The sequence below is a fragment of the Lissotriton vulgaris genome, chromosome 12 (genome assembly GCF_964263255.1).
Source record: "Lissotriton vulgaris chromosome 12, aLisVul1.2, whole genome shotgun sequence".
NCBI classification, from domain to species: domain Eukaryota; kingdom Metazoa; phylum Chordata; class Amphibia; order Caudata; family Salamandridae; genus Lissotriton; species Lissotriton vulgaris.
The window spans coordinates 92,713,301-92,740,938 of record NC_141700.1 but is presented as its reverse complement, the minus strand read 5'-3'; the positions used below and the strand labels follow the sequence as shown (position 1 = coordinate 92,740,938).

The following is a 27,638-nucleotide window of genomic DNA, read 5'->3' as shown; positions in this document are numbered from 1 at the left end:
TCGTGGTGAGGAAAGAGGTTCCGGCAGCCATGTTGGACGGCAGCGCCCACCACTGGAGAGCTGACCGCATCCAGGTAGTCACACGAAAAAGATAGTTGAAGGAGCCGGTGACCTGATGCCACTGATAGTCCAATTCTTCCTGAATTGGGAGACTCCAGAGTCTGCTGTTCGGTATCAGTAAGATGTACGAGGACGCCATCCCCAGAAAAGATTTCAATAAACGAACGGAAACTGACTCTTTTGAGCAAAGGAGGGTCACCAGGCGTAGAATCTTTAGCGGACTTTCGTAAGACACGAATGCTTTGGCCAGTGACGTATCAAGAGTAGCGCCCAGAAAAGTCCTTCAGTGAGCTGGGTCGATCGGAGACTTCTCGGCATTGATGGAAAAGCCGAGGGAGCAAAACAGATCCTGACAGAGTTGAGTGTTTCGAGACAGCTGGTTGAGACTGCGACTTGATGAGACAATCGTCCCGGGATGGAAACATTTGGACGCCCTGAAGACGTAGGTAAGCCACTACTGGGGCCAAGACCTTTGTGAAGACACGAGGGGCGGAGCGCAGGCCGAAAGGCAGCACCCTGAATTGAAAGTCTCTCCGCCCCACCCTGAAGCGCAAGTACTTTAGGTCACGAGGAAGTATTGGCACATGAAAGTAAGCGTCCTGGAGGTCGATGGTGGTCATGAAGTTGTCCTTGCAGAGAAGACGCAAGATCAGCGTGAGCATGCGGAAGGACTGGCACTTCAGGAATTTGTTCAGTGCCTGTAAATAGAGGATTGGACGCCAGTCGCCTGTCTTTTTGTGGAAAAACTGGGAATAAAATCCCATTCCACTCTGAGTCTTGGGAACTACTTCAATGGCACCTTTCTGAATCAGGATGTGAATTTGCTGGAAAAGTTCATTGGGTTCGTAGGAGGCGGACCAGTTGGAGGAGTGTGAGGAGGAAATTTTACGAACTCCAAGGCATGGCCCTTTGATACAATGTCCAATACCCAAAGGTCAGAGTTGATTGAGGACCATAGAGAAAAGAACGGGAGATTCAACCTCCAACTTTGCGTTGGAAAAGTAAGTTATTGCCTTTTGGAAGTGGAACCTCCATAGGAAGATTTTCCACTGTATGATTTGGAACTTTGTTGGCGTGAGGTCTGCTGCTACTGGTTGGAATACCGTTGATTTCCATGGCCATAGGAGCGGTTTTGATTTGCTCCTCCACGAAAAGAAGAGGTGGTGCCGCGTCCACCACGAAAGGGCTGTTTGCGCAACTGTAAGGAGCTCAAAGAGCGAGCCGTGTCGGTATCTTTCTTCGTCTGTAGCGCCTCATCGACATGCTGACCGAAGAGCGACTTGCCGTCATAAGGCATGTTGCGAATTTTGGCTTGCACCTGCTGTCGAAAAGAGGTAGACCGGAGCCAACCCTGGCAACGAAGAACAGCCGCCCCTGCAAGTTGACAGAAGCCGGTGCAGGTTATATCCACGGAGCAGTCTATCTCCTCAAACGCCCTTTCCCCCTCTTGTAGAATTTTAAGAGCCTCCGCCCTGGAGGACTCCGGAATGAGGGCAACTAAAGCGGACATGTCCGACCACATCTGACTATCGTAACGCCCCAGTATGGGCAATGCGTTAGCAGCCCTTACAGTAGTGGAAGCCATAGTTGAGAATTTTCGCCCGATGGAATCTAGGCGAAGACCCTCGCGATCTGGAGGAGCCGTAATCGGAGAAGATGGGTTTCTGCAACTGCGTTGGGCAGCCTGGATGACTACAGAATCCGGTTTAGGCTGTGCCACCAGGCAAGCTGGAGAACCCTGGGGCGCCTTATTCTTTTTCACCAAGCGAGGCAGTTGTGCCAGGATGGAATTGGCGTTTGCATCAACTTGACCCCCTCATTCCAGATGAAATCGATGATTGGGACTATACAAGAAGCAGTCCTCTTCCCTTTGAACCATAGGAAGTTTAAAACGGAGTGCTGCCCTATCCAGGAGTTGGTGGAAACCTGCAATGTCAACAGGAGGGGAATATCCCGGAGTTGTAGGAGGTGGGGACGGTGTTTGAATCTGGTAATCATCCCAGTCTTGCATATCGCCATCAGTATCGTCATCCTGCAGCTCACCATCCTCTCTGTCTGGGCCCAGAGTTTCATCATCATCATCTTGATATACCGTAGCATGGACCTAAATAGAGGTCTTCGCAGTAACAGGCGGTGTTGCCGGTTGCGGTAGCGGAACCGTGGTAGGAGGTGGTGCAGGCGCAGATGCCGGTTGAGGCAGCGGAACAGCTGCTGGCGCAGGTGCTGTAGGCAGAGGTGAACCATGACTAGATGGCGGGAAACGCCTGTTGTAATCTAGCATATACTGAAGAATGGAAATGAGGGAAAGAGGAATTTAAGCCGTAGGAACCTGAGTGGACGGTTCTTCCTCAGGAGAAATGAGGGAAAGCGGAATTGAAGCCGTAGGAACCTGAGTGGACGGTTCTTCCTCAAGAGAATAAGAGTCCTTGTGGTCATCCCCATAGTCCTATAACTAATTCAAAAGTGCTACGTGCTGCCCTGAAATGATCATCCTCTTCGTCCTCAGAAACAGTCTTGCTCAGAACCTGTCGCAAACAGGGGCGATGGGGGCTGCGTGTCTTTCGGGATGTCAATCTGCCCCAAAGGCACTTGGCGATGTTGGTGCAGAGGGTCGGCGGAGAAAACACCAGACCTGGCGGAAGGAAGCGGCACCAGAGGCAAGGATGCGAAGGAAGATGGCACTACCGTCGACAAATTGTTAGTTGATGCAGTAGACTATGACAGGACAGAGGTAGACGGAGCCACCGTCGACGGAGGCACCGACGGAGCCGCCGCAGACGGAGCCGATGTAGACGAGGCCGTAGTCGACAAAACCTTAGTTGACGGAGTGGTCGACGACAAGGAGGCTTTCTTCATGACTCTCGTCGACGTAGATCCTTATGACGACGAAGCGATTGGAATCGTCGATGAGCCAGTTTTGAAACGGAGGCATACCGTCGTCGACGTAGACGCCATCGACGAACCAGAAGCTGAAGTAGTCGTCACTAGTAGTCTACGAGCCGGAGACGGCAGATCTCCTAGTCAGGACGATAGTCGAAGCTCCCGTCGACGATTTCGCACGTTTTAAGGTGGAAACGTGGGTAGAAGAAGCCTGAGAGCCAGATCTCGGGGTGTGGTCAAAGCAGGAGGCGGTGGGGATACCGCAGGAGCCTTCAAGAGAGAGAGCTTCATCTTCAAGAAAGAAGACGGTAAATCCTGCACACTGCTACGCTTTGAGGCGGCTTTAGAAAGTACCCGACACCAGGCTTTCAGCATCTGAAAGAGCTGAATCTTTGTCCTTCAGCCTTTGTAACCAGAGGAGGCGACTCTCCCTATCCTTTAAGGTCTTGGTGGAAAAGTTCTGCAGATTTTACATTTGCCTACCTCATGATCTGGATCCGGATAGAGGCAGTAGATACATTTCTTGTGGGGGTCTTCAGAATAAAGTCTCAACTTCCCACAAGAAGAACAATGTCTAAACAAAGACGTCTTACTTGAATACATTGTAGAAAGTTCTGGAAACCAGAAAGAAGTAGAACTGAGCAGATCTCAGGGAGACTCCTTTCACACAACGTGCGGTAGAAAATCTGAGGGCCTGAGCCTCTGAGAAGGTTCTGGAGGGGTGCGTGCGCCTGATTGGCTGTAGTTAGGACTAACATAAGGACAAGGATATGTTACAAATGTTTCTCTTGCCATGTATTGCTAGTGTGTATTTTTATGTTTTTACAAACATATTTTATTGCTATTTTATTTACCGTGGGACTCCCACTTCGACGACTGGGAATATTCAAGGATGTGAATCTATGAAAGACACCCCAATACTGGATCCTACCCCAAAAAGGTGAGAGGGAGTGCTTTGGCAAGAGGTGCCATACCATACCTCAGCTGGGAGTGGCTCCCTTGGCGCAGTAGACTCGCTCAGCGGGTTCGCGGAGACTCCAGGGCATAAATATTGGATCTTTCCCCAACAATGGAAGAAGGAGTGCTTAGTCAAAGGGCACAAAGGACAGGGTGCTAGGCAAACTAGCAAGCAAGATGAAAGATTCAGGGGAGAGGGGAGAGGAGCTAGGGAGGTAGACAAAGAGAGAAAGAGTACTAAATGGGAACAAATATATTTGAGTTATTATATAGCGCTGGCTAGACCCGAAGAAATCAGAGCGCCTTACATGAGGAATAATAATGTTGCAATTTACATCAGTTAAAATTATACATAAGTATCAAGAAAAGCATTTAAAGAACATAGGGGACAAGGAGAATGGAGCTAGAAAGGATAAGGGGATAGGGTAAAGGGGTAGGAGGAAGATAGGACGTAGAGACGAGGAGAAAATCTCCCCAAAGTCCGGCTAGGTAGATGAAGGCGGGGGAGTGGGGGGGGGGGTGGGGGGTGGGGGGGGGGGGGAGAAAAAACATGGCGTGGAATCAGTCCACAACCCATCTCCTCTTCAGCTATACGGTAGCTCCACCAGGCATCCGCCAATTCGCTTGGTCTCCACAGTCTGGGGTAAAGTTCCGTACGTTCCAAGTACTGCTGTGTAGGCAGGTTAGGGGATAGGTTCAAGGTCTGGTCAATTACAAATTGTTGTCCCTGGGAAGTAAAACAATGTGTATGGGGCCACTATGGAAGCAATCTTGGGGTCAGGCAGGGGACTGTACTGTACACTGGTGGCCATCCTAAGGTCAGGCAACTGGCAGTTAAAGTCAATATCCAGGCCAGCGGCCGCCAGAGAATAACAAATCCAGGGTGCACACCATCACACGCACAGACATGCCCAAGCACACACAAATGTGAGCAAACTCATATGCGCACTGACGCACACACCCAAGCACATAGACATAAAACATCCAAGAACAAGCACACAAATTCCCATGCTCCAATACAAAAACACCCAAATACATGCACATGCAAACTTCATCACATGCACAAGCACACACAAATGCGCTCACACAATCATACACGCAGACACGCATATACAGAAACTATCAAAAACACAGGCACACATACAATCACATGCGCCAGAACAAAAATACCCAAGGACTTACACACAAATATATACACACCATCACACGCACAGACATGCACAAAAACACACAAAAGTGCACACAATCTCATACGCGAACAGAGGGCGCACACAAGTACGTATACAGAAACATCCACACACATAAGCACACATACAATCCCATGCGCTAATACAAAGACACTCAAATACATGTCCACACCATCACACGCAAACATAAGTACACCTACAGAAACATCTGCTCGCACAAGCACACATAGAATCACATGCTCTAATACAAAAACCGCCAAATACATGTCCACACCATCACACGCAGAGACATGAACAAGCACACAGAAATGTGAACATAGTCTTTCATACAAGCACAGGCGCACACACACACGTGCGTCCGTATAAACCCCCTCATACATGCAGACACAAAAGAACTCCCATGACACATTTCTCCAGGTCTGCCGCAGCAATGATGGCAAGCAATTGCAGGTTTAGACAGACTACTGAAAGCAGGCTAGTTGTACACGCAGGAATCGGTTGAGGCCAAACAAGATGGTGGGCCCAGAGGAAGAGTCACAGCAACCTCGGCATAAAATGGCGGCCCCCAGATCAACAGAAAATGCAAGCCAAAGAACAGCTTCCTCCTTCCTCCTGTGTTTGTGTCACTGAGCTCGCAAAAGGAGGTAGTGGGCAATTTTCTTTAGCTTCTGTTCATCCTTCGGCTCTTTCCAGAGCAGAGTCAACAAAGTTAATTACCAAGTACTAGGAATGTACAGAATATATGTCCACTGTAAAGGAACCATCTAATCTTGTTTTCAGCTTAACGCAACTGCATGCATCCAAGCTCTGCCAGGAAAGTCTGTTTTAGCGTGTGCCTCACGTTCAGACATACTTCACAGATTGTTATCAATAGTAGGGTTTCAGTTACTTAGCATAAAGGGGGAAAATTCCATAGAATACAAATCTCACTGCTGCAAGTCACCTATCTAGATATGGAAATTCACCATTACAATTGCAGCTTCAAATGGCCACCCAGCGGGCTTATCTACTCACACTGGAGCCTTATGCGAGCCTGGCTGATGCAGCCCTGGTAAATTCGTACCTTTGGATGACATAAGCAGTAAGTGGGGTTGTATGGAGGAAAGTTGCAGAGGACTCGCTCCTGCACCTTCCTTTGAAGCTTTTCAAGGACACACTTGCACTGTGATGATATGGCCCAGCGTGAAATGAAACCCCTGTGCCTAGAACTTGTGTGAGAATGAAAGTCTTTGCTGAATGTTATCCTATAGCAGGAAAGTAAGTTATCCGTTTCTAGGTGAGTACTAGACTGGTGAAGTTAAGGTTCTCATCCAGGGGATACTCATCAATAGTCATAATCTATGAATAATCCCCGCCTATGTGCAGGATCCCGGAGCATATAGAAAATACATATATATATATACACATATATATACACATATATATACATAATAGTTAGTAGTTATAGTTAGGATTTTTTTTCAATGCAAAATCTCAAAATTCTATTTGCAATAACTTTGGCGCCGGTTGACAAATCTGGCTGAAAATTTCCTCAAAATGGCCTCGTCGAGCTCCGGTCCTTCCCTGAAAATTTAGGGGGATGCGTCAAGCGGGGGCCGAGATAAAAGTGGGGTCCCAAAACGCGCTTTCCCCATGTTAATTTCCATAGCGCGGTCGACCTCACTTTTAGCCCGAACGGCTGAATGGATTTACACCAAACTTGGCAAAATTGTAGTGACTGGTAGCCCGATGTGCCTTTGCTATGTCTCAAGATATGTGCTCCAGTGGATTTTGAGTAATTTAGGTTCAAAAAAATATATATATCTATCTATCTATAGGCGCGCCCCGGTGTGCGCACCGGGGAGCGCACCGGGCGTGCAACGCGACTTGCGCATGGAAAGCTGATTGGCTCACGGGTGTCTAAACATTCGAAACAGTCCGGAGCGGCCGCCATCTTGTGTCTCGGTAGGATCGAGACAAGAGGTGGCATAAAAAAAAGGGGGAAATGACTAAGGGGGCAGGGTAGACCCCCCCTGACCCCCTAGGTTTGATGTGGGGGCTATATTAGGGTCCGCAGGGGCATTTAAAAGAAAGAAAAAAAAAAAATCGAGGGCCTTATTTATGAAGGCCTTGTGGCACTTTTTGTGACGCACCAGCGGTGTAAAAAAATGCGCCTCGTTGTGCCATATTTAAAAAGTGACGCAACTAGGTAGATGGGTCACTTTTTAAACCCCTGCGCCACATTATAATCTATGAGATTTCACTGCATCACTTTTAGGACGCTGTTGCGTCAAAATCTTGCGCCTGCCTCACAGCAGGCGTAAGACTGACGCAAGCCCTTTCACATGGAGCTTGTTTTGCGCCGCCGGTGCGTCACTTTTTGTGACGCACCAGCGGTGTAAAAAAAAAATGCGCCTCGTTGTGCCATATTTAAAAAGTGACGTATCTAGGTAGATGGGTCACTTTTTAAACCCCTGCACCACATTATACCTGCGTCAAGTATAAGTATGCAGAGGGGACGTTCCCCCGCAAAAAGCCTCGTAATAGTGACGCAGTGAAATCTATGAGATTTCACTGCGTCTCTTTTAGGACGCTGTTGCGTCAAAATCTTGCGCCTGCCTCACATGGGGCTTTCCCCATGTGAAAGGACGCATTACTGGAGTTGCGTCACTTTTGTGACACTCCAGCAATGCGTCACTTTTGCGCTTACAGATACGTCAGAAATACTGACGTATCTGTAACTCCTTGCAACATGATTAGTCATACATTAAATATGAAGCATCAGGAATGTCGTAAAGAGTGCGCACTGAAAAGTGACGCATTGCTGTTTTCACGCAGCGATGCGTCACTTTTCATAAATGAGGCACCCAGTTTATTCACTGCGTCACCTCTACGACCATTTCTTGCGTCAATACGTCCCTTTTGCATATATTACACCCGACGTAGGTATAATGTGGCGCAGGGGCTATCAAAGTGACACATCTACCTAGATGAGTCACTTTGTAAATATGACTGAATAAGGTGCATTATTTACAGCACTGGTGTGTCACAAAAAGTGACGCACCAGTGGCGTTAAAGTGACGCATGGCCTCATAAATGAGGCCTTTAGTCTTCTACTCATGCGTCATATTAAATTTATGACGTATTATGTTGGAAGTTCTTACAGATACGTTAGTATTTCAGACGTATCTGTAAGCGCAAAATTGATGTATTGCTGGAGTGTCTCAAAAATGATGCAACTCCAGCAATGCACCCTTTCACATGTGGCCAGGCCCCATGTGAAAGGGCCTGCACGTCTGCTGTGAAACAGGCGTAATATTTGGACGCAACAGCGTCCTAAAAGTGACGCAGTGATCTCAGATTTCACTGCGTCACCTCTACGACCCTTTCTTGCGTCAATACGTCCCTTTTGCATACATTACACCTGACGTAGAAATAATGTGGCGCAGGGGCTTACAAAGTGACACATCTACCTAGTTGCGCCACTTTGTAAATATGACTGAATAAGGTGCATTTTTTTACTGTACTGATGCGTCACAAAAAGTGACGCTCTGGTGGCGTTAAAGTGACGCATGGCTTCATAATGAGGCCTTCAGTCTTCAACTCCAGCAATGCATCTTTTCTTACCCTTCCACACCCCCGTTCCTTTTCAACATTTTCTTTGAATATCCACATTCCCCATATTCACTCTTCTCCTTACTTTCCTTCCCAACACTCACCTTCTTTCAGTCCCCCTACTTCACTTCCTTTCTCCTCTCATACCTTTCTGTTCTTTCTTACTCATTTTCCTTTCCATTATCAATGCACTCCATTTCACTTACTCTTTTTCATTTTTTTAAGAATATAGCTCTTTGAAGAGAATTGAAGGTAGTTCTGAAAAGAACTTTTTTTTCTTTTTTTTTTAAAAACAAAAACATGGAATGGAAACTGCTCAACAGGAGCAAAAAAAAAAAAAAAAAAAAATTAGGGATGGGAACGGCAATGATGGTTCTCCAATGCTCGAACCAAGAGCTGGACACTTTGCTCCCCATAGGTAAGGAGTTGATCGCAGTATCTGCATTTCAGGACAGCATTGTTGAAAGCAGGTTCAATATTTGGCACGAGCTCCTGCGATCGCCCCCTCCCAGAAGTAGTTGCTCCTCCGGTGGATGTAGAGGCCCCATCACTGGGAACCTCTTGTGCCAGAGCCCTGACACTTTCCCGGGCAAAATTCTGGGGGTGCCTCCTCTCCACATGCCGTATCATAGTAAAGTTCCCAAAAGAATATTTCTTCTTCGGGTCACCCTGTGACAGGACTTGTTTGCAGATCCTGCACTCCACTTTTGGAGCATTCACCTTTTTCTGGTTAGGTGGTATTTTAAAAAATTTCCAAATGAAATGCTCCTTCACCTTAGGTTGAGGAGGCTCTTCATTGATGAATTCATGCTCATCTTCACTGCTGGATTCTCTGGCAGCTATGGTAAACCAAGAAAGATCCAAGAGCAAAAAACAGGTCTTTCAGTCACAAAAGTGAAAGAAGAAGGGAAGGAAATGGGTGGGGATTTCGTTCTTTGTAAAAAAAATAAAAAAAACTGTTAGCAACCAATGAAAAGTGTTATTTTAAGGTCACATGACTTGACGCTGCGCGCACAGGAGCGCTTCCGGGTGCGCATACGCGGCGCGAACGTAGGCGCTTCCGGGGGCGCACACGCGGCGCGAACGTAGGCGCTTCCGGGGGCGCTTACGTGGCGCGCCGAAGTGACGTTTTGATAGTTTCACGGAAATGCAAAATCATTTTCATTTCCTTATTCAAAAAAACTGCTTTTATATGTATGGTACTAAATGTCTTGCGTTATTTACTTTTCATTCATATTTTTTTTTCACGAACGAAAGTAGCGCTCTGGGTGCGCTTTCTGGAGAGCTTACCGGAGCGCGCACCCAGAGCGCCCCAGGAAAAAATGAAAAAAAAAGAAAAAATTATAATACTTACACAAAACAGCAAATTAAAAAAAAAAATCATACGTTAGAAACTCGATATAGAAAGGAATTAGCATTTAAAAAACCTATGAAATTCACTGAAAAAAACCATAGGTTTCACACCAGTTATAGTTAGCTGGAAATTTTACCGACTGATTGTGATTACATGAGTGATGTAATATGTGACGTCATCAGCAGTGCATTGCAGGCGCGCAAGTTATAGTGAGTCCAACTAACTATAACGTGGGAATTTCAATGGTTTTAGGTCAGTAAAATTTCCAGCTAACTATAACTGGTGTCAAACCTATGGTTTTTTTTATTGAATATATACATAAATATACCCACATGCATAAATTATATATATATATATATATATATATATATATATATATATATACATACATACATACATATACACACACACACACACACACACAACTGGCAAATCTGCCGCAAAATTACATGAATTAGCATACACGCAGTAGTACTCTCCCAACCGCTAAGGAAGAAAGAGCAGTAAACATTTGCATACAACAATGCTTTATTGCCATAGGAAAACCTGTAATTGTAGGCATTTGCCAGTAGGCTGCAGTAGAGTTTAAAGAAACAAAGAAGGACCGACACCTTGCCTTTAAGGCATTAGAGATGGGGTACCATGCCTTTAAGACCTGAAGGCGACCCTCTGCTCCCATGATGACCACAGGTGGCAGTTGGGTCAGTTCTTTTTTCCGGCTCCTTCTGTGAGGATCCTGGAGCCTGAGCTCTTCAGTTTTTGACTGAAATTGTTAATTTGACTGAATGGTTTCAAAAAATTCAACATCTTCTGGTTTATTAAGGCTTCTACTTTGGTTTTTTGTGGTATTCCACTAAAATTTCCTGTCAGAATGCCTGCTTTATTCCAGAAATGTCCTTCTTGTGACAAGAAGATGGCACTGGCTGACCCACACTGTGTGCATTGTGTGCCTTCCATCTGCACACAGCCCTGACCAGTGCTACCACTGTCAGAAGTTCTCTAGGCGGACGCTTTGTGACAGAGAACTTATCAGACTTCATGTCATGTAGGAGAAAGACAAAAGTCATCAGGTGGGTGGCCAGGGAGGTCCCAGGAAGTCTTCAAGCAAGCATGGCCAAAAACGGCAGCGTTCCTCCGCTCCTGTGCCCAGAAAGGGGATGGGAGGTCGAAGATCACCGTCGAAGTCGCCGTCGAAGAGGCCCAGATGCACTTCTTGATCACCATCGCGAAGTTGAGAGTCTCTGCCGCATTCAAGTAAGTCGGCGTCGAGACGCCACACTTCGGGCTGGAAGTCTGTGGCTTCTGGCATGTCCATGTCTCCGTCAACGTCGAGGCTTCCGTCGACGTAGAGACTCTCAGTCGCCCTCGAGGGGGTCCGCGTCGAGAGTTAGGACGCCTTCCGCCGTCGAGAGGGTCATCAAGATCCCACCATTCGACGTAGAGGAGGTAGTCGTCGACGCGACGAAGAAAGTAGTGGTCGACACGACGGTCGAAGAAGGTAGTCGTGGACAACGCCATGGATGCTCGCCGTCGACCTGACGCCGAGGAAGATAGACGTCGAGGTCACTGGCTCGACGCCAAAGATCGCAGACAAGGTCACTACGTAGTGGACGATCGACGTAGAGAGCATCAAGGCCTCGGTCGAGGCCATTGGTCACACAGACTTCTTAGACGTCAAAGCTTTCGCCGTCGAGGGAGCAGGTCGCGGTCATTGTAGTCACCTGGGTCCAGGTCATCAGGAGACAGATGTTCATCTCGTGGGTTGAACATCGTGGAGATCTCTCCGGAAGCTTCCCCCAGATCTGCAGACAGATCACACAGTGTGTCATCTCACCGTCCTCAGGGGGCTGTATCGGGCGGTCGCAGTAGTCTGGGCTCTGATTACTCCAGCGCATTCTCACTGTCAGGTCCAAGGACAAGTACTCCGGTCAGACCATCTAAGTCTACCTCTCGGAGGCCACGACCCTCATCCAGACCAAGATCTCCTGCCAGATCACGCTCTCCAGCACGACCAAGAACACCTGCCAGGCCAAGATCTCTCCCCAGGCCAAGATCTCCATCTAGACATCGGTCTAGATCCAGGGGTCGGCACAGCAGTCATCACGACAGGCCCTATGAGAGAAGACACACGAGATCTCCAACTTGGTCATCTTCTACGAGGTCTACGGTCCGAGACTATTCTCTGACCTTCTCCACTACTCCTCCCTCACGAGTCTCACAGATTGAGGACATCGCAACTTTTACAGATGTGCTGGGCAGGGGAGCAAAGAAACTGAATATCTCTCTGCATACTCCTGTGGTACCCACCTCTATAATCTTTGATACTCTACATCACCGGCAGCGCCCAGACCTCTGCTGCCTCTGGTTCCTGGCTTCATTGAACCGGCGATTGCTACCTTTCTCACACCTGCGGTGGTAGGTTCTGTTAGATCTAGAATAGCAAAGAAGTACAAGGCTCCCTTGGAGGACCCTTTGTTCCACAGATCGGATCCACCAGCTGACTCCGTTATCGTGGCGGCTGCCATAAAGTCCCATTCGGCTTCCACCTCATCCTCGGTACCCCCAGAAAAAGACAGAAAACTCATGGATTCATTTGGCAGAAAGGTATGCAACACCTCAGCTTCTTATATGTAGGTGGCCAGTGCCTCTGCTCTTCTCTGAAGGTACGATAGGTCCCTCTGGGACTCCCTCACTCACTTTACAGAGAAGCTTTCTAAGGAAGACCGACAGGTCTTCGTCGAAATCCTACAGGAGGGAGGGCTCGTAGCCAACCAGGTCATCAGTGCCGCAGCGGATGCTTCAGACCTCGCGGCCCATTGCTACTCCCATGGAATCTGCTCACATCGTTCGGCTTGGCTCTGCCTTACAGGCCCCAAGCCGGATGCGCAGAAGATCTTGAACCTCCCCTTAATGGTACCTCTCTTTGGTTCACACGCTGACTATGAGATGACCAAAATTAAATCTGAAATCGACACTGTTAAAGCTGTGGGTCTGGAGAAGCGTAAAGAATTGAAAAAGCGCTTTCGTCAGGGGGACAAGCGGTCTTAACAGCAGAGGGTTCAAACCCCTCAATGGTCATCCCAAACACAGCAGAAAACAGTTTCAGCAGAGACGCCCTGGCAGAGGCAACAATAACAAACAGCAGTCTGCCCCAAGGAGCCTCCCAAGCCCTGAGCTGTTGCTTCCTCCGCAACTGTTCGCCACTCTGGTGGGAGGGAGTGTTTCTAATCATCTGGAAGAGTGGAGATCCATAACAAAGGACAGATGGGTGCTGAGTATTGTGCAGCATGGTTACTTGCTGAGGTTCAAGTCCCCACCTCCGCAAGTCTTCCCTCAAATAAAGCACCTTCCCAGATTCCACAGTCAACTGCTGCAGGACGAAGTTTATGTCCTCCTCAATAAGAAGGCCATAGAGGAGGTTCCCTCTATGCAGAGAAATCAAGGAGTCTACTCCCGCTATTTTCTTGTACAAAAAAATAAATAAGGAGTAGTCAAAGAATACAGGCCCATTCTAGACCTAAGACTACTGAACAGATTCATCAAAAAATAAAAACTCTGCATGCTGGCCCTGCACCAGATCTTCCAGTATCTTCATCAGGGAGACTGGATGTATGCAATCGACCTACTTTCACATAACTGTCTCAGAAAAGCACCGACAGTTTCTCAGGTTTCAGATCTGACGCCATCACTACCAGTATTGAGTGCTTCTGTTTGGCTTCAAATCCGCGCCACGGACATTCTCCAAGTGCATGGCGGTGGTGGCTGCTTTTCTCAGCAGGTGAAAGATCTTAGTCTATCCCTATCTAGACGATTGGCTACTGAAAAGCTCCACTCCGGCTCTGCTTCAAAAACATCTTTTGTTCGGTCTCAACCGGATGAACTCATTGGGGTTGCAGGTCAACTTCAAAAAGTCAGTACTCTAATCTTTCCAACGGATTCATTACCTGGGCGCTTCCCTAGACTCCGTGCAAGCAAGCGGGTGTCCTTCGGAGGAGAGGTTGTCATCCATGCTCCTGAAGTGTCATCTTCTACTGGACAATCACAGTCACACAGCCAGGCAAGTGTCCTCTCTCCTGGGATCGATGGCCTCGTGCATCTACATCATGCCCAATGCACGCCTTCACATGAGACCTCTGCAGCAGGCTCTCGAGGACCAATGGTCTCAGAGGTCAGGTCACTGGGAGGACCAGGTCTCTCTTCAACAAGGTGCCAGAGACTCAATCAGATGGTGGCTGAAACTTTCCAACATTCTCCGGGGAGTTCCATTCCATCGCCCTCCTCCAGCTCAGTCAGTGGTCATGAATGCCGCTCTTCAAGGGTGCTCATATGGACCAGCTTCAGGTCCAAGGTCTCTGGTCCGAAGTGGAGTGAGGCTACCACATAAACTTCCTAGAGCTTCAAACAGTTCATCTGGCGCTCAAATCTCTTTATCCTTCTCTGTGCACCAACTACATCTAAGTTCAGACGGACAACACGACAACTATGTTCCAGGGAGGCACCAGGTCAAGAGTACTATCCCTGGAAGCGCAAGCCATCTGGCACTGGCTCCTGGCAAAAGGTCTATCCATCGTGGCAGTTCATCTACCAAGGATCCAAAATGTTCAAGCGGACTGCCTAAGCAGAGACTTCGTAGAAGCGCACGATTGGGTGCTCAACGAAGAAGTCGCAGAGGAAGTATTTCAATAATGGGGAGTACCGGACATAGACCTGTTCGCAGAAGTGGCAAACGCAAAATGCCCTGTCTTCGTGTCCAGATTGCCCCAACTGGGCTCATGGGGGAGCGCACTTTTGATCAGCTGGTCGCAGACATTGCTGTACGCCTTTCCTCTCCTGCCTCTGATCCCGGCGGGGATTCAGAAATTTTACAGGAGCAACACCAGGATGATCCTGATAGCACCGGAGTTGCCACGCCAGTGGTGGTACCCAGATCTCCTCCAGCTGTCAGAAGTCCCGCACCAGCGACTTTCTTGCCGTCCAGACTTGTTGACCAAGGAAAGGTGTTTCACCCCAACCTTCCGTCCCTGCGCTTGACGACATGGCTCCTGAGGTCATCCAGTATGGACACCTAGACCTCCCAGCAGACTGCATGAACATTCTCAAAAAAGCCAAGAGACCCTCCACTAGTAAGTCATATGCTTTCAAGTGGAAGAGGTTTTTTATATGGTGTCTGGACAACTCTCTTGAGCCTATCCACGGTCAGGAACTGGTGATTCTTCCCTATCTATTGCATTTAGCAAGGTCTGGCCTCAAGTACCCCTCCATTAGGGTTCACTTAGCGGCAATCACAGCCTATAGGAAGTCACCTTCTCAGACATCATTCTTCCTTATGCCTGTGGTTAAAGATTTCTTAGAGGGGCTTAAGAATGTGTTTCCACCAGTGAGGTCCCCCTCCCCTCCCTGGGAGCTTAACATCGCACTTACTAAGCTGATGGGTGTTTCTTTCAAGCCTATATATAAGGCCTCTTTGCAGCACTTAACCTGGAAAGCCGCTTTTTTAGTGGCGATTACCTCTGCCCGTAGGGTTAGCGAAATCCAGGCCCTGTGTTGAAAGGCACCTTCCACAGTGTTTCACGACAACAGGGTGGTACTGAGGACACACCCAGGTTTTCTGCCTAGGGTAGTCTCAGACTTTCATATCAACCAGTCTATCACCCTGCCTACCTTTTTTCCTCAACCTACCACTCCTCCGGAGAGGTCTTTATACTCTAGATCTCCGGAGGGTTCTGAAGTTTTACCTGGCTAAAACCCTTCCACTTAGGAAGTCTGACCGGCTTTTTGTTAATTATGTAACCACTAATCCTGATGTCAGCCTCAAAAAGGTCAATTTTTCGCTGGATAGTCTCCTGTATAGCTCCGTCTTATCAATTAGCTAACAAGGCTTTACAGGGTAGACCTCATGCGCACTCTACTAGAGGGAAAGCTTCCACTACGGCTCTCCTTCGTAACTTTCCAATCTCTGAAAATGGCAAGGCGGCTACATGGAGGTCGGTGCATACCTTTACCCGCCATTATTGCCTAGATTCAGATATATACAGGCCGATGCCCAAGTGGGACAGGCCTCTGAGAAATTTATTTGCATACTTTGTACGTAAAATGTACAATTTTTTCATGTCTCTATGTACTTATTTGCTCGTCTTTGAGACCGAGTATGAGCTTGCTAATCTATTAATAGATTATGACTATTGACGAGTATCCCCTGGATGAGAAATTCCTAATTCTCATCCAGGGGTATACTCATCAAAGTCATGAGCTCCCGGACGAGAATGATCATAACGTTATGAAAGGTTACTACGGATCTCTTCAGGTGTCATGCACCTCCAAAAAGAACTGACCCAACTACCACCTGTGGTGCATCATGGGAGCAGGGGGTCGCCTTCAGGTCTTAAAGGCACAGTACCCCTACTCTAATGCCTTAAAGGCAAGGTGTCGGTCTTTCTTTGTTTCTTTATACTCTACTGCAGCCTAATGGCAAATGCCTGCAATTACAGGTTTTCCTATGGCAATAAAGCATAGTTGTATGCAAATGTTTACTGCTCTCTTTCTTCCTTAGGGCTTGGGAGAGTACTACTGTGTGTATGCTAATTAATGTAATCTTGCGGCAGATTTGCCAGTTGGGAAATGTTTCAGGCAGCAAATATACTATATATAAAATTCAATTAAAGTAGATAATGGTGAAACTAGGATATATATATATATATAGATATATATATATAGATATATATATAGATATATATATATCTATATATATATATATATATCTATATATATATATATATATATATATATATATATATATATATATATATATCCTAGTTTCACCATTATCTACTTTAATTGAATTTTATAATTATTCTCCTAGTCTTCTATGAATTTCATGGTATTTTACCATGATTGTATTACCTTGTGCTAAATATCATAATTTATTGATGTTTAATCTCGGTTTATATTTATATGTATTTTCTATATGCTCCGGGATCCCGCACATAGGCGGGGATTATGCATAGATTATGACTGATGATTATACCCCTGGATGAGAACTAGGACTACAGGTAAGTAACTAATCCTTCTGGGCATAACTCAGGGGACCCCCAGGGTCTGGTAGGTACAGTTAGTACACCCTCAGCGGCACAGGGGCAGCCAGGTGCAGAGGTAGTTAGGCCCAATGTTATCCAATGAGACGCAGGGGGCATTCAGTTGGTAGCTGTGGGAGCGGCTGTGGGAGCTGGGCTCCTGGTCACTTGCTCAGGGCAAATGGGGAAGTAGGTCAGGACACAGGGTGCACGGCCAGAGGCACTTGGGCGGCTGAGTGCAGGGTGCTTTTGAGCCTTCGGGCGCTCAATGTTATTCAATGGGAAAGGTAAAAAGGGAACAAAGGCTCAGGGATGGAGATTCTTCGGGTGCGACCACCACTTCGAGAGGTAAGTTGGGATCTTGGAGCAGAGGTAGGTACCCCAAAGGAAGGCACAGGGAGTCGCAGGGCCCTGGGTGCAGGGGTGTCTTTGGGCGTCGGGGAAATCTTACCCTCGGCTGGTCGCGGTTGGGGGTTCCCTAGTTCCGAGGCTGCAGGCATTGTCTGGTTTGTCGAGGAGGGTCTTTGGGCACTGGACTTCGGGTCCCAGTCGCCAGGGAGACGTCCTAGTGGTCTTGGATCACTCAGGCACAGGTCAGGCCGGGCGCAGAGTGGGTTGGTCTGGAGCTTCTTGGCTTGGGTGAACAACCTTTACAACAAAACTTTTACAACGCTCTACCATTACAACGCATTGCGCTGGGGGGGGGGGCTCTAGGATAGGGAATAAGTTTAATTTACTATCCAACACCTTCCCTAGTGTCCACGGGGACTGGAGTTGGAATAGTAAATTAAACTTTTCTTATCCAGCACCCCAAAGCGCTATGCGTTGTAAAGGTTTGCGATGTAAAAACCGCGTTGTAAAGGCATGCGTGGTAAAAGTATGCGTTGTAATGTCATACATCCCTTGGCTTGCACCAGGGGTATGGTTGTTGAGCAGAGCCTCTGCGTATGGGATTCCCAGTCTTCAAGAGGGTCAAGGCAGCCTGGTCCTCTGGGTGTCCCAAGGTTGCTGTCCGTAGGAGTCTTCGGGTTTAGGCAGGAGCAGGTTCCAGGATCGACAGGCCGGTAGGGCAGGGGCCAAGTCAGTTGGTGTTGTGCTGTTAGCAGCTGCACGGCGGGTCTTTATCTTCTTTCCTTATCGGGATCTGAGGAGGGAAGGTTCAGGGTGCCCCCAAATATTAAATTTAGGGGTGTTACAGGTAGGGCAAGGGCAGGGACCAATAGGTCCCTGTCCTGGGGTGGGTACACCCCTAGCCTGCTCCTCTCCTGTGGGAGGGGGGCAGGAGCCTAGCTGTGATTGGGCAGGGCTCCCCATCTTCAAGATGGCCGGAGCCCGGGGTCATACTTCACCTCGCCTCTCCCACCCAGGGGTGAGGTTGGCACAGGCTGGCACACCCCCTTCCTGACGTAGAGTTTCCAGTCAGTCTTCCCGTCAGTGTGGGGGTTTAGAACTGGTGGGGGGCAGTTGCTGAGTACAGCAAATAGTCTGGAGAGGCTCACAGAGGTGGCATGCCTTTGAAGCGTCCCCCTGCCCATCCTGGGGGAGGAGGCCTAGCACCTCTCCCAGGATGTGCATTGTTGCAGGCCCAGGAGAGTGGGGGCTCTCCACCCAGGGGTCCAGCAACAAGTCTGCTGTGTGGCAGCCTCGGCAGCCACTCAGACCAGACGTGGATTGTAGGTTAGTGGATTGTAGGTTAGGTTTCAGGGGGCATCTCTAAGATGCCCTCTGTGGTGCATTTTACATTAAATCCCACACTGGCATCAGGGTGGGTTTAATGGGTTGAGAAGTTTGATACCAAACTTGTCAGTCTTCAGTGTAGCCAATATGGTGCTGTGGAGTTCGTAATGACTACCTCCCAGCACCATATACTCTTAATGGCATCACTGCATTTACAGTGCCCAGGAATGGCCCTGGGTACTGTAGGGGCACAAGGCTCATGCACCTGTGCCCATACCACTGGCATGGGGCACCCAGCTAGAGGGGGTGACTGATGTATGCCAGGGCAGTGGGTTTGTGGGCATGGCACAGTGCCATGTCGACTCCGTTTAGTTCTGTGCTCAGATACTCAGCCTGCAAGAGCAGCGTGTGGATGTCAGGGTACAGGGCCCTAAGGATGGCACAATAAGTTCTGCAGCCCTTAGGGGTCTTCTCTCGTCACCCTGCCCTGGGTACCATTTACTAGGGGCTGACAGGTGGCCAGAGATGCCAATTGGGTTTTAGTTTCAACACAGTTTTAGGGAAGGAACACAGGCCATGGGTACCTGGTTGGCAGGAGCCCTGGGCACACTCAGTCAAAGCACATCAGCAGTTCAGAAAAAAGTGGGGGCATACCAATGCAAGAAAGACTGCACTTTTTCACACCATCTTTACATCGTTAAGGAAATATTGCCTCTGAGTTAATTCGGGCACAAGCTTAAAACCCCTTAAAGACAGCAAATCCCACAATGCAGCACAATAGTCTGTTTGATGCAGGCAATATAAAATTCCTGATATGGTTACAAAGTCAGTGTCAAAGAGGCGTTTCACATCCGGGCAAGGACAAGTACTATCCAAAGGTTAGAAACGGCAAGCATTAAATGTTTCAATGGCACAACCTCAGGATTGAGGGGGACCCATCCGCAAAATCAATAACGCCATCACCACCTCACCGCATCGGCGTTGTAGCGTCTGCGGTGCCCAGTCATCAGTATATATATATTTCCTTTTTTTAGGGGTGGGCATAACTCGTGTAACTGTGTAGCGTCAACCATAGCTACCCATGATTTCCTGAATATTACGTGGAATTAGATGAAGAGCAATTTTGTTTAGCGCCATTTCTTAGTGCAAAAATGCCCCCTTCCGTCCATCTTGGATGCAAGTATGCATTTTGCACTAAGAAATAGAGCAATAGAAACAGAAGATCTATAGCGTGCAGCCACTTGCACTCGCTAAATGTGCTCTTGCAATTGGATTTTCACCCCTAAAAAGGACTTTCAACTAAGCGAGCATCAGCAATCTTGTAACTATCGGTAATTACGTATCAGAGAGCAACGCATACTTACCGAAGTTACTCCAATCACTCCGGTATAATAGAAATTCTGGCCAGGCCTAATTTTTTCCACAAGTGTGGTTATATTTCCAGTCAGATTTGTGAGAGTTTTTTTAGGCATCTCACTTTCTCCTGAAGAGGTAATGGACGGACTGATAGATACATACCTTGGACAGGATATACAAAAAAAAAGTTTGAAATGAAAAAAAATGCAGAATAAGTCTTCTTGAGCGAGCTTCGAGGGTGATCCATACTGTGACATACGATAGAAAATTTGACAGTTGAAAGCCTCTGGCAAGGGAACACCTGAAGATGCTGGTCTCAGAGTGGCAGTAGTATGCATCATCTATAATGATTTGGATGGGTTAATAAAGTCTATTATAAAGTTCAATGTTATGGAGTGTAAAGCCTGCCCTGCTGTGGTAACGTTTTTACTGTGGTTTCTCAGTCTGGTGAAGGGAATGATTCAAGCATTTGATTCTGTTAATGATCCAATGCTGGAGAGAGAGTACAGGCATACCAGAAAGAAGTGTTAGCAGTCATAATAGCAACACTGAGTTTCTCCTTAACAGAGGACCCGGAACAGATAATCCTGGGCTTGAGAATGGGGGGGGAAGGAGAGGAGTAAAGGAAGGAGATGGAGGTTTGTATTGCAATTATTGGTGTGTGTCAAGTTGGCGACAGTATATTTTGGCAATATGTAGCAGTGGCCTTGGTCAACATCCTCCTAATCAAACTATAGGACTGAGAGACTTGTGTACCACTTCATGAAGTACAGAAACAAATTCCTGATGGTGTGGCAACTCTTACACAACTGTACAGGATAAGAATACAGACAGTTTATGACCACCCAGAGTAAGGGCACTATACCTGTTCGATTTAAAGTAAAGGGTCCAAAGCAGAGCCATATCAGGGGCAGCTACATAGCAAAATAGGAACAATCAGACTTTAAACAGACCCGAAAAAGATGCAAGACATATCCTGGAGGTAAAAAGTCAGATTTGTGAAATGGACTTACTTAGTTCTGTCAGTGGTTAAAAGTCAGTTCTCAACAAAGGCACAGATGTGTGGGGAGAAGTCTCATGATTTTATAAGGAATAGACAATTGTAGGAAGGAATTCTACCAAAACAAACAGTTGGGAAAAAAAAATAGGTTGATCCTGATAACGCAGGCCGTATATTTTCTGGTGTTTGCAGCATTAAAAAAGCCAGTCATAGTCTAGAGGTCCCCATTAGAAGAGTAATCCTCTTGTGAAAGATCACCAATCAGTTTGCTGAACTTAAAACGTTCTAAGAACTGATTTTTATTAAGGTAGTTACTAAACTGTCTCACTTGGGTTAGATCATAGCAACCCAACCTTGAGGTGGAATTCGTACCTCTTATGGTCACAGAGAATGTCTTGACCACAAGCTCTATTTTTCAACCCTCCTTCTCCGGTTTGATCTGAACAGTAACATTACCTGGTGCTTACTGGAGCTCGTAAGAGGAAGACATAGAACTATCACAGAGAAATGTGGGATCTATAGCATCAGCCCTGATTTCTTCTCATCTAATTTTGTCAAGTCTCCGTGGAAAGGGTGTTAGAAAAGTGCCAATGATTGATTTCAGAAGGCTAGGAACTAAAACAATTGATAGTCTTGCTTGCTGCTTTATATTTAGGAGGTAAAAATATCAAATAAAGTATGTTTGTACAATCTAAGTAATTCTAACTTCATCTAATTTTCCCATAGCCTTTTCGGGGACTTTAAAAAATCCCTCCAACATTTATTGCTTAAATCGAAGATGTGTCCAGATTTTGAGTAAGCAGCTTTCCAATTTGTAGAGGCTTCAGTTTCAAGAGTATTTTACAATCTTCAGTGGCACTCCTCTACAATGTTCTCACTAATGAGATCTGCAGGTCTGCTCCTCTGTAGGAAAATCTTCCAAAAGTCTTCTCTATAGAGGTCGTATCCCTTGAACACAACTCAGCAGAGCAGTTGCAGGTGAAATCATGAGAACTCATATGAATCACTATAAACAATTAACTCCACAAATGATATCTAGATCACATGTGGATTAGTTTGGCACCAACCTGTAGAAGAGCTTACTTAGGTCCTAGTCTCATGTGCCCATGTCTTCTACTTTGTCTACTCTGCTATTAAAAAAATGGCAACTCCTTTCCATCCTTTGCGCCTCCCAAGGATGGGTTAATGATCAGGCCTGAGCGGTGTTCACGGAGTTCTGCTACATGGAATTCCGCGTAGTGACCAAAAAAATTACACCCCACTATGCAGAGTTCCGCAAGCATCGGAGTGCATTAAGTCACACCTTGTGCACTGATTTGTAGTGCTGGGTGTTTGTCCAGCGCTGGAAAATTAGCAAGAATGGCAACATGCGCAGCGCAATAGGGCACAGTTTCTTTTTGCCGCTTGAGTAGAGATTATACTCAAGCGGCAGCTTCCTCAACGGGAACAGGTTTCTCAGCGCAAGGGGCAGTGGCCATCCGCGACCACCCGTGTTCAGAAATTTTCCCAAGAGGTGGTCTGGATGAAGCTTTTCCTTGCTCGCTAACTTAACGTTGGTTAGCGCGAGCTAGAACAAACTCTGCTACGCTATGCGCAGCTGAGTTTTTTTAACTCTGCATGTTACGCGGAGTAGGAAAAACTCTGCAAACTCCGCAAGCGGAGCGGAATTTCACATCTAGGCCTATTAATGATAGGAAAACCTTGGCATATGTGCTAGTGGATGGCTCCTCAGGGTCTAGTGCCAAGTATCAAGGCCTTTCGATTGACCTTAGATACGATCCTTCATTTGGGAATAGACACTGGGCTGGTCAGGCTATTTCAGTTGTATAAGGTCACATTAACCACCTATGCTCCAACCCAACAGATTGAGATTCAGTCAAATAGTAGCAATTGGTGATTCTTCTGGTAATGGTTGCCTTAGCAGTTGTTGAAGTGACAATTGTCTCCCCAAGTACACAAATACCTGCTCTGATAAACACAAATCCAGTTCAGTCACGATGAAAGTGCAAGATGTGCTTCTCATTCAAACAGTGTAAGATGTGCTTTGCATTAAAATAGTTTTAAGACGACAACGGCTCCTGTGGATAAATATGTAACACTTATGATAAGTATTATGCACAATGGCAATGTGGGTGGCAAGGTGGACATCAAAGAAAGAAGCGGTCTAAACACTCAGCCATTTTGGTAGTGCATTTGCATAGTTTATATAGACATAAATAGTATTTACATGATATACAAAATATTTACATACATCTTGTAACAAGTGACAGTGTGCCCCAAGTGAAAATATCATAGAACCTACACTACTATAGTGAAACAAATAAAATATTGGAAAAAAGGAGGTTTCTATTTTTTGTTAGGTTTCATCAAAAAGAGGAAACCAAGTAAAGTATATCAAATCAATCTACAACAGTTGGATAAATAGGTAACTATTGTTTGCGGGCTGTCTCTTAACTGTTGACGGAGTTTCGACCCATGGTGGATGTCGGGTCTCCTTAGTACTTGTCAATGTGGGGACACCTGAAGGGGGCTTGCCCTGCTAAGTATCGGGAGTGGTGGCACCGTGCAGTATAGGTGAAGTAAAAACTCACAGGGATCCCAGCCGGAAGCCCAGATGAGTGTGAGGTAAGCAGGTATGCATGTATAAGGAGCCGGTCCTATGGATCCGGGGTCTAAATGATCGTTGTGTAGCAGGAGAGGCAGGGGACAGAATGCACACAAGGGCGCTCTCTGCTCATGTGAGCTGTTTTAAAAGATAGTGATTTTTTCCGTAATAGTGTTGAATCATTTCAGACGATGCTTGCGCTGGCATCGGCGCGGTATTCTCTCTAGGATAGCCCCTGTGATGTGTCCTCTCCTGCCGGTGCGATGATGCAGTCAATATTGCCTATTTTTCCAACTGTTGTAGATTGATTTGATATACTTTACTTGGTCGCCTCTTTCTGATGAAACCAAACAAAAAATAGAAACCTCCATTTTTTAGGTCGAGCAGACCTACCCTCAATGCGTGAGCATTGAAGGTGTCTGCTTCAGACCTATTGTGGCCCGTATTTAGGAATGTGGACAGCTATCAGACGCGCGCTTTGACAATGTCAGATTTCACCTCGGGAGCGCGCGTCTGAGCTGCGCTTGCGCGGAGCAACACACAGCCCTTGCTCACACACAGACACAGGCAGCCCCCACCCCTCTGCATGCACGCACACACACACAGGCGCGCGCATGCACACGCAGGCACACATACAGGCACACTATCCCCTGCCTCGCATTCTCTCTCAATCACACACAGTCACGCATGCGCACACACATTCCCTCGCGCACACACTCACTCAACCCCCCCGCCACCCCTCCCCTCCCCCACAGGCATACACACAGGCACGCACTTCACATCAGCCCTGGGCCACTCGTATTAAGATGGATATTCTGATGTGTGGGAGTTAGTATGTGGGTTACACATTTTGAAATAGTGCTTGGAGGAGCACTTTTCATGGGATCTCCGCAGAAGAGGAGGTATCCACCATGGCAGGAGTATATTTTTATTTCTCCAAGACAGAGGGCCAATCTCCCTATCTGTCCTTCAGGGTCCCTGGTGAAAATGTACTTAAAAGATTACAGTAAATGCTTCTGCGTAGGGTAAAGGCAATACATCTATTTCTTACATGGGTCATCAGTATTGACTCTCAACAAGTAGTGCAGGCCTGGAAAATAGATTTCTCCTCTTTCAGCCAGTGTTATATTTAGTGTGAAATGGATTCCACTGCCAAGTAAAGAGAGCGCTTAGTAAAACTTACAGTAATCTGAAAGCTGAAATTAGGGCTGGCTGAAGTCACTGAAAGGTTGGGACAGAATGTTGCTTTGGGACGAACTCACACGAGGTGCAGTAGAAATCTGAGCTGTTATGGTGGCCTCTAGGGGAAGTAGGAAAGCTGGCACAACCACCTCAAGGTGAAAAGTGGCTAAAAATCGGGTACTTCAAGGTAGCTGTGCTATTAAACAAACTTCTGTGGAGCCCTATGGCCATTTAAAATGGTTTACTGCTATTTAAGATTAACAGGGATACTCAGCCTGATTATGGTAAACGATTCAAGCACGTTAATATAGGAAAGATCCAATGCTGGACAAAGTGCATTATACAATACATAAAGAGGGAGAATATAAATCACTTTAAACATGACATGCAAATACTAGACTGTTTGTCAAGTAGCTCAAAATAAAGACAAAAGTAACCAAACTAAATATTTTGAGATACCTATGATACGACCCACAGCCCTCTGTGGGACGTGAATCTTCTCGGTCACCTTGACATTCTCAGCCAGGATCTGGTGTATTGCAGCTTTGGCTTTGCACACCTGGACAGGATAGCCACTGATGAGCAGCACACGCTCTCCTACTGGCTCCTCTGTGTCTTCTACATCAATGCGGGCGCCGGTTTCCTTTCTCAACTGTAGGCATAGAAAGGGGCACTCACTCAAACTGGAAGGCATGAGGGGACGTTCATTAATGCACTGCACTTGTTGACATACAATGGATAAACACTGCCTGCAATTAAGGGGTGGAAAAAAGTGGATCTGCTGGAAAAAATATGTATCACAATCAATTGATGGCCATGCACAAGAGGAATTAAATCCTAACCAGGCAACTGTCCAACAATGTTAAAATGTTAAGAAATAAAGCCCTTGCAAGCCAGTCAACAATATAGAACACTAAGGGTGGATATAAGTAATGTGCGTGTGTGCGAATAGAAGTGGAATATGGAAAATTATACCAAGACTTTAATGAGGGCATATTAAATCTAATAAATTATCTAATTATGCCACTCGACACATTCCAACAACTATTAACTAAAAAGACTAATGCTGTGGACACAGGCATAAATTGGGCTTCAGAATGAGAATATTGTGTTGAACTCTGGATTACAAACATTTCTGTTGGAGCAAGCAAGATATCAACTTCATGGAAAGCTGGTGCTTCTCATAAAAGAGCAGACAGATATGTGATTTCCACGGTAGTAATCCTAAAACCTCTACATTGCTGGAGAATTCAGAAGGACATGTTAGGTAGTTCGGTTTCATATTGAAGCTAGATGTATAATTAACACGCATTGGCATAGCCAATGGCTCTCGCCTTTGGGACCTTATAAGTATTTAGTTATGCAGCACAATATCCTTGGTGCAACATCAGCTGCTACATGGCTAAATACTTATAAGGTCCCAAAGGCGAGACCTATTGGCTATGCCAAGGGGTTTGCCTCAACACAGTGCCTTGTACCAGTCGATCGGTGAATGCACGCTCCTTTTGTTTGTTATACACAAATACAACTTTTCATATAGCTGAAAGCAATGTCTGTTTAATCAACACACACACTTACTATAAAATATCTAAATACAAATACATGTAGAACACCAAAACTTTAACTTCCGATTTTGCAGACAAAGTAAACGCATTGGGAAGCTGTGATAGCCTCATGTCTAAATACTCAACAAAAAGTCACCTTTAATTGGAGTCCGAACAACTGCTCTATTATGCTCCTACTTGGACTATCTGATGCTCATGAATTTTCCTTCTCCAAGGTAAAAAAAAAATTAGTAAATTTCACGGCACAAAAAAAAAAAACTAATACCCAAGTTACAAATGGAAGATTTCTGCCGAAGTAGTAAGATAGTAATGTTTTTGGGTGGTAAGAAATATCCCCAGTGAGGAAGGAGACAACATCTTACCACCTTTTAATGTGCCTTTAGAAAAATGCTGAAATATCACTGAGAATGTAAATGTAAAGGTAATGTAATGTAAATGTATGAGTCTTGTAAAGCGCACTGCTGCCCTGAGGCGTCGTGGCGCTGTGGACCGCTGGGGAACCAGTCCTGGCTATCCCTGTGAGATGGTCTCCAAGGTGAAACCAGGCATCCCCGGCGAATGTGGGGGGGCCGTTGTAGAGATGAGGCAAGCTAATGCCCAGAGTTGCAGAATGTGATCCCTGGTTATAATAGGCACTGAGGCGAGAATTATCAAGTCCGCTCACCCTGGTCCACGACCCTGCCGCGTCGGGAATTGAACCCTGGTCCCGGGCCGTTCTCTGCTTCCGGGTCTGCCGCCTCCAACCAGTGAGCCACACCACTCCACACTGAGAAGGCGAATGTACGCGGATAATTGCAGAGGCATTTAATAGACCTCTGCTTCCATGCCACTACATTCATACCACCAAAAATCTAACGGTTGCTGTTTAATTAAGGGTCAGGGCTTTGCTCTCAGATTACCTAAAGATGGACGTGTGACCTCATGTGAGTGTCTATATTTCCATCCATCTAACATTTTTCGGCCTTGCAGGGCAAGTAGGGTGTGGAATCTGTATGTGGGGAGACAGTGGAAATGGGTGGTGCTACTACATTTTCAGGTTTGCAAGTACAGTATACTGCAGCACAGCTCTTTCCACCGTCTAAGAAAACATGAGGCTCATGACACTGGTGAAGGAGGCAAGGCAAAGTACCTAGGTTGTACACGTCATGATC

General features: G+C 46.6%; 1 protein-coding gene across 3 annotated transcripts in view; it reads right to left on the bottom strand.

Annotated features, from left to right (window-relative positions):
• The window catches only part of LOC147673477 (tudor and KH domain-containing protein-like), a 619,192-nt gene that overhangs the window by 542,560 nt on the left and 48,994 nt on the right, over nt 1-27,638 (bottom strand). For all 3 annotated transcript variants that reach the window (XM_086947328.1, XM_086947327.1, XM_086947329.1), the window contains exon 3: nt 25,382-25,667. In XM_086947328.1, the coding sequence (XP_086803454.1) occupies nt 25,382-25,616 (235 nt within the window). In that variant the 5' untranslated portion in view covers nt 25,617-25,667. The remainder of the gene's footprint in view (nt 1-25,381; nt 25,668-27,638) is intronic.